The sequence below is a fragment of the Schistocerca nitens genome, chromosome 1 (assembly GCF_023898315.1).
Source record: "Schistocerca nitens isolate TAMUIC-IGC-003100 chromosome 1, iqSchNite1.1, whole genome shotgun sequence".
NCBI lineage: Eukaryota > Metazoa > Arthropoda > Insecta > Orthoptera > Acrididae > Schistocerca > Schistocerca nitens.
Genome location: NC_064614.1, coordinates 1,297,665,350 through 1,297,678,543, shown reverse-complemented (window position 1 = coordinate 1,297,678,543; position 13,194 = coordinate 1,297,665,350). Strand labels below are relative to the sequence as shown.

Here is a 13,194-nt window from a genome sequence, read left to right as displayed (position 1 = left end):
TAAGCCAGAAAGTGCCAGAATGGCATTCTAGCACCTAACAGGGAATTTCTGTTTTTAACTCACTGGAATAAGTCAGAACAAGAGTTTTAAAACAGTAAACATGTATAGTATTCAATCACAACATAACCATAATTTGCCACTGTGTCAGCACCAGTGAATGGATGACCAACGTGATGCGATGGGCGGAGCTATGGGGCAAGACACTGTGTGTGTGTGTGTGTGTGTGTGTGTGGGCGCGCGTGTGTGTGTGTAGGGGGGGGGGGGGGGAGTGAACCCAGGATAAGTTGAGCTCTACTACAAAGTTGTGATCGGTACATATCGCATATCACCTTTTGTTTATGACTGAAACTTCAGCAATCCAGCAGCATGGTGATGTCACATGTTACATGTGTCAATGAGAAATAAATAACATAAGGAGTGTTTGAACATGAGCATCTGTATAATGTGCATGTTTCTTCCATGTTGTAATTTATGCCATAGCTGCTGATCAACTGTGCATATGGCATATGCATGGCCGAGCCAATATGTAAACATCATCATTCCGTAACGTCCCTTTGGCCATGGTGCTCAAGACATTTTTGTCTCTCCTTGCCCCGTATCCCCTGCTAGAACACAGTTCAACGCTCAACATATCTTGGATTACCTATACAGTACAGGGGAGCTAGTATGCTATACAGGTATATACCATTAAGTTTGTCTGTACATGTCTGTCTGCATCAACATATCTCCCAAATGAAGTGTCCAATTTTAATTAATATTGGACAGATGATCACTGAGCAGCTGCAGTACACCTGTTTGAATGTTGCAGCTGGCAGCAATGGGAAATATGGCATCATAATCAGAAGACTACCGACTTGTGCCAATTAGAATGGAGTAGAACTAGGGAGCAAAGTGACACTAATGGTAGCAGCATCTGTTTATATTAAAGTTTACGGTTTTATTGTTTTGATTACGAAAAGTTATGTTTTAAAAACCTAAATTTCATAACAGTATTTTCTAAAGAATGATTTCTCATTGTAATTTTTGTCACAAGTTTTCAAAAATCAAAACTTGTGATTTTTGTGGCTGGAGGAGGGGGGGGGGGCGTAGAGGGGAGGCTGGGGAGAGGGGGTGTGATGGTTTGGTTGGAGAGGTGCATTCCAGGACCTAAAATTTTAGAAATTTTGTGCTACACCCAGATCTTTGTATGAGCTGACTTCTTCCAGCTGTGACTCATTGACATTGTAGTAATACAACAACACAGTTTCTTCCTTTTGTGAAGTGCACAATTTTATATTTCTGAACCTTTAAAGTGAGCTGCCTATATTTGCACCTCTTTGAATCCTGATCACAATGTGACTGAATATTTGTGCAGCTTTTTTCAGACAGTATTTCATTATAGACAACGAATCATCAGTAAAAAGTCTGAAGTTAACTGCTAATACTATCTACTAGGTCTTAATATACATGAACAGCTGGGGTCCCAACACACATCCCTGTGGAATGCATTTCAGAAGTCAAGAATTGTTGCATCCACCTAACTGCCTTGATCCATAGCTTGCACGATGTCATGTTAGACAAGTGAGAGTTGGGTTTGTGTGACTAATGTTACAGAACCCATACTGGTTGGTATGGAGGAGGTCATTCTGTTTAATGTAACTCAGTCCCTTTGAGCTCAGAATATTTTTTAAGATTCTACAACAGATAGATGTCAAAGATATAAGATGATAGTTTGGTGGCTTATATCTATTAGTCTTCTTGTAGATGATTGTGACTTAGGCTTTTTTCCAACCAATTGATACAGTTTTTTGTTTGATGGATCTACGGTACATTATTGTTAATAGAGGGGTGACTCAGCCACAAATTCTGTATAGAGTGTGATGGGGAGTCAAGCAAAACACACAGTTTCATTCAATTTTAGCTTTATTAGCTGCTTTTCAATGCCATTAAAATTAATATCTTTATCAGATATCTTTGCAGTGGTGCAAAAATTAAAATGGGGAGGTGGTGCTCTTTGATTTCCTGTTTGTATAAGAACATTTGAAAATGGAGTTTGCATTTCTGTTTTTGTTTTTGTACCACCAGTTTCAGTTCTAGTGTCATCTGTGAGTGTCTGAACATTACACATGTGTTTAATTTAGTATTCCTCTGTCTATAGTCCCATGCTTTGTTTTACATCTATTGTGCAGTAATCACTCTATCTTTAAAAGTTTTTTTACAGAGACTGTATACCATGGACAGTAACTGCTTTCATGAATTGTTCTACTAGGTACATATATATCCAGTGCTTGGTCAACTATTCTTTTAATTTTTGGCCACAGTTCCTACACATGCTCCTGCACGTAACTGAATGCTTCAACTTGCTACAATGGTGTTTAGAATAGTCAACTAGGTCAGTTTCACATTTTCCAATTTATTTCCATTATATTATTGTAATGGATGTCTCCTGTTGTGAATTTACATCCAATCAAATAACCTCACAACCCGAATCCTCCCACCACCCCCAAAAACCAGCCACAAACGAGTGTCGCCTTTGTCCCCCAGTACCACCTCGGACTAGCACAACTGAACCACATCCCTCAACAGGGCTTTGATTACCTATCATCATGCCCTGAAATGAGAGACATCATACCCATGATACTCCCCACCCCTCCTAAAGAAGTGTTCCATTGCCAACCCAACCTCTACTATGTCCTAATCCATGCCTATGCCACTCCCAATCCCAACCCCTTGCCACAAGGATCATATCCCCGTGGAGTACCCAGGTGCAAAACCTGCCCAATATACCCACCCAGCACTTCCTATTCCAGTCCCGTCACACGTTTATCCTACCCCATCAGGTGCCAGGTTACCTGTGAAAGCAGCCATGTCATTTTCCAGCTCTGCTGCAATCACTGCACAGCTCTTTATATTGATATGACTATCAACCACCTGTCCACCAGGATGAACAGCCACTGCCAAACTGTGGTCAAGAGCAAAGTAGACCACCCTGTGGCACAGCATGCAGCTGAATGTAACACACTTGATTTCAGGGTCTGCTTCACTACCTAAGCCATCTGGATCCTTCCCTCCACCAACTGCTTTTCCGAACTGGACAGATGGGAATTATCCTTACGACACATTCTCTGCTCCCTTAATTATCCTGGTCTCAACCTATGATAACATACTGTTCCCACACCCTCCACCCAGTAGGCTCCACCCCCTATGTCCTATCATCTCCTCCCCATTCTTGTCTCCCAACCTATTTATTTTCAGTCCTCTGCCAATGCATCCACCCATATTTCCCTGTTCCTCTCATTTTTTGTTCCTTTTTTCCCCCACCTCTCTGCCCCATAACCTCTGACACGGCACCTGTTGGAGTCAAGTCCCTGCACATTCCACCAGACTGTTTGTTTCTCTCTCCACCCATACACTACAATCCCTTTCCTTCCCTCTTCCTCTTCTCCTCCCCCACTCCCTTCAAATTGATGCTCGCATCCCATGTGATGTTGCATTTTGGCCCAGGATGATGGAGTTGGCAGTCTGTGTGTGTGTGGTGTGCTTGCTTTTGTGTGTGTGTGTGTGTGTGTGTGTGTGTGTCTTTACTGACAAAGGCTGCGGCTGAAAGCTACATGTGACTGTCTTTTAATCATGCCTGTCTGCTAATTGATGTGTCTTCTTTACAGTAAGTATCTTTTCCTAAATTGTTGATATTCCTACCTGGAGTTTCCATTGTTTAATCAAATACCTTGTTTACTAGCTGAAAGAGGGAAGTCTAAAATGCAACTTATAAACATATATAACAATCCCATTTACTGTAATTGGGTAGATAAAAAATCTACTCACCAAGCAGTGGCAGGAGAACACACATATGACATTTGCAAACCTTGAACTGGGGGAAGAGGGGTGAAGGAAAAGGACTGGTGAGGCTTAGGAAATGAGGAGAGTTCAGAAGTCACACAGAACCCCAGGTCATGGGAGACTTACCAGATAGGATAAGAATAACAGACTGATTCAATAAAGAAATATTCTGGACTATTATGACATGGTCAGGTGGATTTTCCATTAAAACCCAACATTTCTTACCCATCTGTGGAGGACATATTCAAGGGGGTCATAACTTCTTTGAATGATTGAGTACACCCTGGCTCACTACCTTCTTACAGCAAATACTTGTTATTTGACAGAATACATGTGCTAAGCAAACAAAGGAACAAACATTATATAGCCTCCTTTAGCCCCTCTGTATAGGAAGCTCACAGTCCTCCCTCAAGGTTCCAGTGAGACCACCAAGTCATTCCACCCCATAGTTAGATGCAACATCTGTGTACTGTGCTGAAAATGGAGGATCAAGTAGGTGAACACAGCAACCCAGCTTAAGGCTGACAGCTGACCAGTGCCACTGTTTCTAGCCGATGCAGGCCATCACTGCAATTGACTAAGATGGACTTGTCATCACATGGCCATGCCTCTCAAAGAGGCATGTCCAGTGCCAAATGGTCCTCTCTTTGCCTCATTCCACTGTTAGCTCTGGCTACCACCCACAGAATTTGTCAAGTCACCAAGTGAAGTTAGCCTTGTCCATATACTACTCTAGTCATGTTTCACACTCTCGTTATGCCATGCAATTTATTATATTTGCTTCTACCAGGATGTGATCACACTTTATCTGATATACATTAATCTCTACAGTTTACTGTGAAGTAAACATTGTCTCACAACAGCTTACACATGACACCCAATAAATGAATAACCAAAATCATCATTCTCATAGAAATAATTCAAAAATTTCATTCACATATTCTCTACTATTACACATAAGATAATGCTAAATAGAAAGATTAAGAATATCTTGACAGTTAAGAATTTCCTTACGTTTATGTATTAGAGATGGAACTGTAGGTTTAGAACAAAACATTATGTGAAATCAATTTGGTCTACAAGATGGAACTCTAGCATCTGTCATGTACATACATACATACATTCATACATACATACATATTCAGCAGCCACAGTCCCTGCAGACCACATGCAGCTTCCACAAACAACCTCCATTTCTTTCTGTTTCATGCTCAGTTCTGCCAGATCTCTTCAGTCCTCAGGGCTGCCAGGTCCTTCACCAGACTGTCCATCCAGCACTGTCTTGGTCATCCTATGGGGTGCCTAGTGTTCAGTTTCCCCTCAAGTGCTTTCTTTGTCTGTCTTTCTTCTGGCATGTGGGCTACATTGTCTGCCCACTGGATTCTTTTGCTCTTTGGCTTCTGTAGTATTGCTGATTGCTGCATCAAGATGAGGGTTTCCTCATTCCTCCTCCTTCTCCATTCTCCTTTACCTGAGATTGGTCCCCATGTCAACCTCATTATTTTCCTTTCAAATATTAATAGTTTTTCCTTTTTGTATTTTGTCATGCTCCAGGTTTGTGAACCATATATGACTGTGTTATAGTTTCTCATCTTAGTAACCTCAGGCCACCTACCTCAAGAAATTCTTGTTGCTCTTGTCTTCTTCCTAATTGCATGGACTCAATTTTATCTTGATTCACTCTTAGCCCAACCTTCTGTGCATAGTTGTCCATTTCCTGGTGGATATCCTTCAACTCACGGATTGATTCACTTAGCAGTAATACATCATCTGCATATGCAAGACAATTTAGATTACCATCCATCTGTATTCCAGCCCATTCCTGTTGCTTGCATTCCCTTACTACTTTCTGTAAGATGTTATTGAACAGAACACATGAGAGAGCATCCCCTTGTCTGAGACCTGTCTCAGTATCTAACTTTTCTGAGGTGACCCTTTAGAAACACATAGCTGACATTGATCCATCCATACAAGTTTACATCATTCTCACTAGCTTCACAAGGCTTCTGAAATCACACAAGGCATTGTATAGACTATTCCTGTGGCGCTGTTGTACACAAGTTGAAAAATCAACAAACAGACTACAAATATTTTTATCATATTCCCAGTGTTTTTCAGACAATTTTCTTACGATGAAAATGTGTTCTTAAGTCAATTGGTTGGGTCAAAAGCCAGCAATTTCTAGGAATGTTTGTAATTAGAACAATGATAGACTGTACCTTGTAGGTTACATTCAGAAAGCTTACACCTCTGTAGTTACCCCATTCCATTTTGCTTCCCTTCTTGTATATTGGGCACATTAGGGCCAGTTTCTATTCTCTTGGCTATGTCTCATTTACATCGACTGGATAAGTTTATATCTTTCTAAGTGCAAGCTTTCCCCTCCTCCTCTGATTAATACTATTTCCTGGGACCTTGTTACTTCTTAGTTTTTTTTTTTATCACAATCTTCACATCTTCTTCAGTCACTTCTTATTATTCTTCATCTTTGTTGCCATCAGAGACCAAGAGCACTGTAACCAAGACAGAAGTAAAAAAACCTATTCAAAACTGCCCTAACATACTGTTCCTGCAGGTCACTCTTGTGTCGTCACCATAAGCATTGATCACTTATGAACGCACCAAAAGTACAGTGGCTCAGACACTCTCAGCAGCTGGAGATTAGCTGCAGCTGATTACATAAATATTTCCAGCGATTTTAACATCATGGAAATCAACAGATCCTTCATGTGTTGGATTACATTCACAGAAAATCATATACAGAAAGAAGTATTTTTCTATTTAGCAGTATTTTCCAATAACAAAATTTTACAGTGGGAGGTTGTAACGGAACATATTAAAGGCTTTACTTTAATGAAGTATGCGATCCCTTCCAAATTCAACCAGTTTAACGAGTATTTATGATTATAGAAAAGTTATTGTGTATGTTAACAATGATTGCACAACATGTCTCCATAAACAGTCAACCCATTAAATTATACTGAATAACTGACCCACACAAAAGTTAATATCACTTGATCACTGATACAGCAAATGTCATCATGTAAAAACACTAAGTTCATCTTAAATAATTAATATGAAGTACGAGAAATAGTGGCCAACTTACGTATTTTGGATCTCCTTAAATAAAAATCGCCCAGTGAAACCTATTTGTTCACTAGGAGCGTTTTCACTCAGTATTCACGTAATCAATCCTATTTTAGACGAAAACCTATGTAATTCTTCATAATTCATGTTACTTACTTATTTATACAAATTAGAGAAGTCAATTGACAAACTTCTAAAAAACGACCTTTTTGTAACAAAGAATTATTCTGTCAAGTCAACAAATCTGTCTGTCATTTTAATAACATGTTAAATTATGTCACTCGATGCAAATTAATAACTTTTCTGCACAAATTATGATAACAGATGTACATGTGACTCATAAACTGTATCTCTTTTTAGTAGTTCTTTGACAATGTTATAAATACAAGCAGCTAGAAGGGTCGAAGACCAGTCGGAGGCAGTCAGGGCAGTCGGAATGTCACTTTGGTGAAGTGTGTTTCTGTGTTATTGTTTGGCAAAACAAGTCAAAGAACATGTAAAGGAAGTACTACTTTGTGTTGTGTTATGGTCTTTGGTGGACAGTGAAATCAATATGGCCACTAAAGTAATAAATGTTTGATGTTTACATACGTGTTGGTTTCGCTCGTTCTTTATCATCAAAAGCACATGAAAAACACGGAACCTCATGTGTTTACCCTAGACAACACAAATTTAGAGCCAGCATCAGCAACGAGACACCGCAGCGATCCAGCAAGCAGCAGCGATTACTACAATACAATATTTTGTAATGGCGCCAACCTAACATCAAGTGCTAACAAGCTCCGTAAATGGGAGTGAAATAGTGCGATTACAGCAATTAGCAAAAGATATCTACGACGACTTTTGGCGGTCCATTTACAAAAGTGGGGGCTCAGCCGGGATCTTTAAGTGCATCGATGATAATAGTGCAGCGATAAATTTCGTAAGTGCTTAGCACTCCAAAAAAGTTTATTTGTGCAGTGTGGCAACAGTGAAAATATGTCAAAAATAAATAAATAAAGTGTGTTTGTGCGACTACGAAGAACTATCATCACACCGCTCGGGAGATTAACGTCTGGATTATGTCAATGGATTTCATCAATCAAGACTTCAGCTTCAATAAAACCGAATATAAGTGAAGAAAGCCAACAAGAACACCGATCACGACATCATAGCATAAAGCAAGGTATTTTGTTGTTGTCATTTAAAATAATTATTAGTGAAAATGTCTCTACCTGAGAGGGATGAGAGCGTAGGAAATGTAAAAATTGAACCAGGGGATGGTGAACAATTAAACTTAACAGAGTGGCTAGCAGAGTTTGCAACTCAAATAAGCTCGCAACTTAAACAATCAAGTGAAGAAAGCACAGATAGACTGAATAAGTTAAGTTTGGATTTTAAACAATCAAGTAAAGAAAACACAGATAGACTGGATAAGTTAAGTTTGGATTTTGATCTATTAAGTACTCAGCTCAATGAGAAGTGTGAGGAAATTAAAACTACCCTCAGTAGGGACACTAGAGAACAGTTGATACACTTCAGAAAAGAATTTCAAGTTAAAGTTGAAAGTTTAAATGAAAACATACAAGCTAACACAGACAGCATTGCTGTCATCTACAACAGAGTAGATACTGAAACTAAAAGATTAGATCAGAGAATAGACAAAACATCAGAAAACCTTAAACAGGAATACAACCTGTACACCACTAATGTAGATACAAAAGTAGAAAATATGCACACTAAATATTCACAATTGGAAGATGCAGTGATGTCCAAACAAATGTTTTACAATCAAAATACAATGTATGGGCACATCCAAGTGAAATGCTTTCCTGGTGAAAATCTGCACCCTATTGACTTTATTCACCAATGTAAGGATATGTTTGTTGTAGGAATGTCAGACAACATAAAAATTAAGTTAGTAAAACGGTTTCTAGAAGGGGAGGCCCTATCCTGGGCAAATGAGAATAATGATTCTTGGAATACGTTTGAAGAGTTTGAAGCCAAATTTATTTGTAAATTTTGGTCACAGTCCATACAAGCCAGATTAAAGTCAGAATTTCTAAATGGACCAGTGTATAGAGGGAAAGTAGGGGGAATGCAAAAATTTTGCAGAGATCAACTGAAAAAACTTGCTCATTTAAATAACTCTTTTGATATTATGACACAAATTGATGTTTTAAAAAGAAGATTACCAGAGAGACTGCAGTGGGATTTGGTCCATGGACCAGACGATTCAATGGAAGAGTTCCTGAAATTTGTAGATAGATTAGATAGGGCCTTGGAAAGAGAAAATAACCAAAGTTTTGGCTCTGGCAACAACCAGTATGGGGGGTGGAACAGGAATGTAAATAGAGATTATTATGGGAGGAGAGACTTTGAAAATTCTGGAAATAATGCTCCAAATAGGGGAGATAGGAGATATGAACATAATTTCAGAAACAATACACAGGAGGGAGGATGGAGGAGAGATAACAGGAATGATAGAAATAGGTATTGGGGAAGAGAACAAGATAGAAGGGGGTTTGTTGAAACGAGTGAACAAAACGACAGCTACAAACGGACAGACCGAGGAAACCAGCCGGGAAACGGTGGACAGTCCCACTAGATGTCCGTAGTTTTGGGGCTAGACAATATTATGACAGGACAACACATAACCGAAACTGGAAAAGGAGAGGATACAATGTAAAGAGTAAATACCATGAAAATACTGAAGTTGTTAGAATGAATAAATTAGAATTTAATAAAAGGTTTTGGGATACTATGAGTAAAAGTGATACAGTTAATAAAAACTGTGTTCAAGCACAGGTAGTTAGTGAAAGTGCAGAAGTTGAAGGTATTGCAGAGTTCCATAGTTGGGCTGAAAAAGATACTGGTGTGAATAACAAGTCAGACACACCACAAGTAGAATCTATTTTGGGGGGTTTATTTGATATGAAGGGGGATGACGAAGTGTTTAATGGAGCCAAAGACTCAATTGCTGAGATTCAGGTACATAGGGGGGAAACTGAAGATGAGGTTGTTGTGGAGGAGGAGGAAGAAGTAATAGAGGGACATTTAAATAATGATCCTAAATCAAGTGATGTTATTGATGAGAGTGTGGAAGAAGAAATAAAAGTATTTGTAGAATTGAAAAGTGATGTGGTAAAGGTAAGTGATGTGACAAACATGGGTAATAATGAGGTTAATTTAAGTGAAATGCAGACTAGGGAATGTGTATCTGAGGACAAGCTATTGCCTATTGGGAACTATGAAACGCTAATCTATGAGAATGGTAATAATAATAATATTAAAGAAAATATAAAGGGATGGAATGTAAATGTGTGTTTTCAAGAAAAAGGGGAAAAGTTTTTAGAAGTTTTGTGGAACAACTATGGAAACTGTATAAACAAAGATGCCTTTTGGAAAGAATTAGCAAAGGTAAGTGCAACCTTGTATCCTATATGGTGGATAAAAATCCGTAGTGGACTTTATAAAAAAGGGGGTGAAAACAGTAGGTTGTTAAGTGACAACACAGTGTTAAAAGGAACAGATGAAAACAAAGGTTTATGTTTAAATGTCAATGCTTTGCAAACAGAGAGGGATGTGTCTAAGTGTAGGAAAGAGACATTAGACTTAGGAACTAAAGAAATTGAAAATGATGTATTATATGTTAAAGTAAACATTGACATTTGTCCATTTGAAATAAAAGAAAGCCCACATCCTAATGCGTATAGACTTATCTTCCCCAGATCAAGAAGGTTATTTGGATTAAGAAACATCACTGAATTGAAACCATATAAACATGATTAAGCACATTTCCCTGTTTGAATACAGTTACTTACCCATTTTCCGTAAAGTGTTTTACCAGCAAAAATTTTTACTGGGTGTGTCAAATAGCAACTACCATTACAGACCCTGGAAAAGTTCCAGATTTCTGAGAGAATGTTTTTATAATTTTTATTGTCACTATTGAATATTAAATTTGGAGACATCTTCTTTACTTGCAATGGGCAAGAAGGTGACCAACATTTATTACTTTCTTTTTGTATTATTGAATATGGGACATACTTGCACCAAATATAAAAGACATTGTAAAAATTGTTGTGCAAGACCCATCATTGTGTTACTATTGTTTTCTTAGGCATAAGATTTGTGGACAATTTTCTACAGCCAATCAGATGTTTACCAAATTTGATGTTTGTGTTATGTTGTGACCAATTTAAGTGTCCAATTTTAGTATTCATATGTTCTTGTACTATCTTGAATATGTGTCTCAATGGGAGACAAGTTTTTTTTTAATATTTTCTTTTTTTTTAAAGGCATACATGTGACTTCTCTAGTGTTTGTGTTTATATATCATGTCCATACTTATAATTATGTTCTTTGTTTTCATTTTCTTTATGTGGCTCAAAAAGAGCAGACAGGTGGAATATTTTCCTATGGACATCTGACCTGTCCATCTATGTAATATATTTATGTTCCTTCTATTATCTTGACTAATCTGTGACGCAATGAGAGCTGACTTTGAAATAATTTACATATTTATTTTTTATATATCTTAAAATCGCATGTGATATATTTGTGTCTGTTTTTTGATCATTTTCCATGTGGCTCACTGGGAGCAAAGCAACAATTTTTTTACTTTCATATATTACTAAATAATTTTATTATGCTGTCATACTGATTGACATAACACAAAGTGCATTTCAAACAACACAACTAAAATATTTGCAGGAAAAAGTCATTTTGAAACGGTGTAACGGTTGTTGTATACATACTCATTATGCACAGTAATTGACACATTTGTCCTAGTCGGCTAATATCATTAACATTCTGTAAATGATATTACCCGAGGGGGGTATTGTAACGGAACATATTAAAGGCTTTACTTTAATGAAGTATGCGATCCCTTCCAAATTCAACCAGTTTAACGAGTATTTATGATTATAGAAAAGTTATTGTGTATGTTAACAATGATTGCACAACATGTCTCCATAAACAGTCAACCCATTAAATTATACTGAATAACTGACCCACACAAAAGTTAATATCACTTGATCACTGATACAGCAAATGTCATCATGTAAAAACACTAAGTTCATCTTAAATAATTAATATGAAGTACGAGAAATAGTGGCCAACTTACGTATTTTGGATCTCCTTAAATAAAAATCGCCCAGTGAAACCTATTTGTTCACTAGGAGCGTTTTCACTCAGTATTCACGTAATCAATCCTATTTTAGACGAAAACCTATGTAATTCTTCATAATTCATGTTACTTACTTATTTATACAAATTAGAGAAGTCAATTGACAAACTTCTAAAAAACGACCTTTTTGTAACAAAGAATTATTCTGTCAAGTCAACAAATCTGTCTGTCATTTTAATAACATGTTAAATTATGTCACTCGATGCAAATTAATAACTTTTCTGCACAAATTATGATAACAGATGTACATGTGACTCATAAACTGTATCTCTTTTTAGTAGTTCTTTGACAATGTTATAAATACAAGCAGCTAGAAGGGTCGAAGACCAGTCGGAGGCAGTCAGGGCAGTCGGAATGTCACTTTGGTGAAGTGTGTTTCTGTGTTATTGTTTGGCAAAACAAGTCAAAGAACATGTAAAGGAAGTACTACTTTGTGTTGTGTTATGGTCTTTGGTGGACAGTGAAATCAATATGGCCACTAAAGTAATAAATGTTTGATGTTTACATACGTGTTGGTTTCGCTCGTTCTTTATCATCAAAAGCACATGAAAAACACGGAACCTCATGTGTTTACCCTAGACAACACAAATTTAGAGCCAGCATCAGCAACGAGACACCGCAGCGATCCAGCAAGCAGCAGCGATTACTACAATACAATATTTTGTAATGGCGCCAACCTAACATCAAGTGCTAACAAGCTCCGTAAATGGGAGTGAAATAGTGCGATTACAGCAATTAGCAAAAGATATCTACGACGACTTTTGGCGGTCCATTTACAAGGTCTATGTCTAATGCTTGTTATGCTAAAGAACCGTCTTTGATGCTGTGATACAGTTTGTGTGATATTGCAAGTATACATCATTCCTGCAGTAACTGTTACCTTTGCTTGGTCACTATTACAACTTCCTACAACACTCCTAGTGGAATTACAGCTGCTCTGTAGGTTGCAAGCATTAGACCAAATGTGGGGATCCACTTGTATGTACTAGTCCTTAAAAGTTATTTTGTGTCCGAGCACTACTCACCACAAAGTAGGCCTTCTTCTTTTATCAGCTGCCTTGCCATGACAAGTGATTCCTTATCATTTGATTTGACCCATTTATCCACCACACTTCGAT

The 13,194-nt window shown here is 37.8% G+C and overlaps 1 protein-coding gene across 2 annotated transcripts in view; it reads right to left on the bottom strand.

The window, feature by feature from the left end:
* The window catches only part of LOC126202186 (cystathionine beta-synthase), a 168,901-nt gene that overhangs the window by 43,516 nt on the left and 112,191 nt on the right, over positions 1-13,194 (bottom strand). For both annotated transcript variants that reach the window (XM_049936843.1, XM_049936844.1), the window contains exon 7: positions 13,102-13,194. In XM_049936843.1, coding sequence (XP_049792800.1) covers positions 13,102-13,194 — 93 coding nt within the window. The remainder of the gene's footprint in view (positions 1-13,101) is intronic.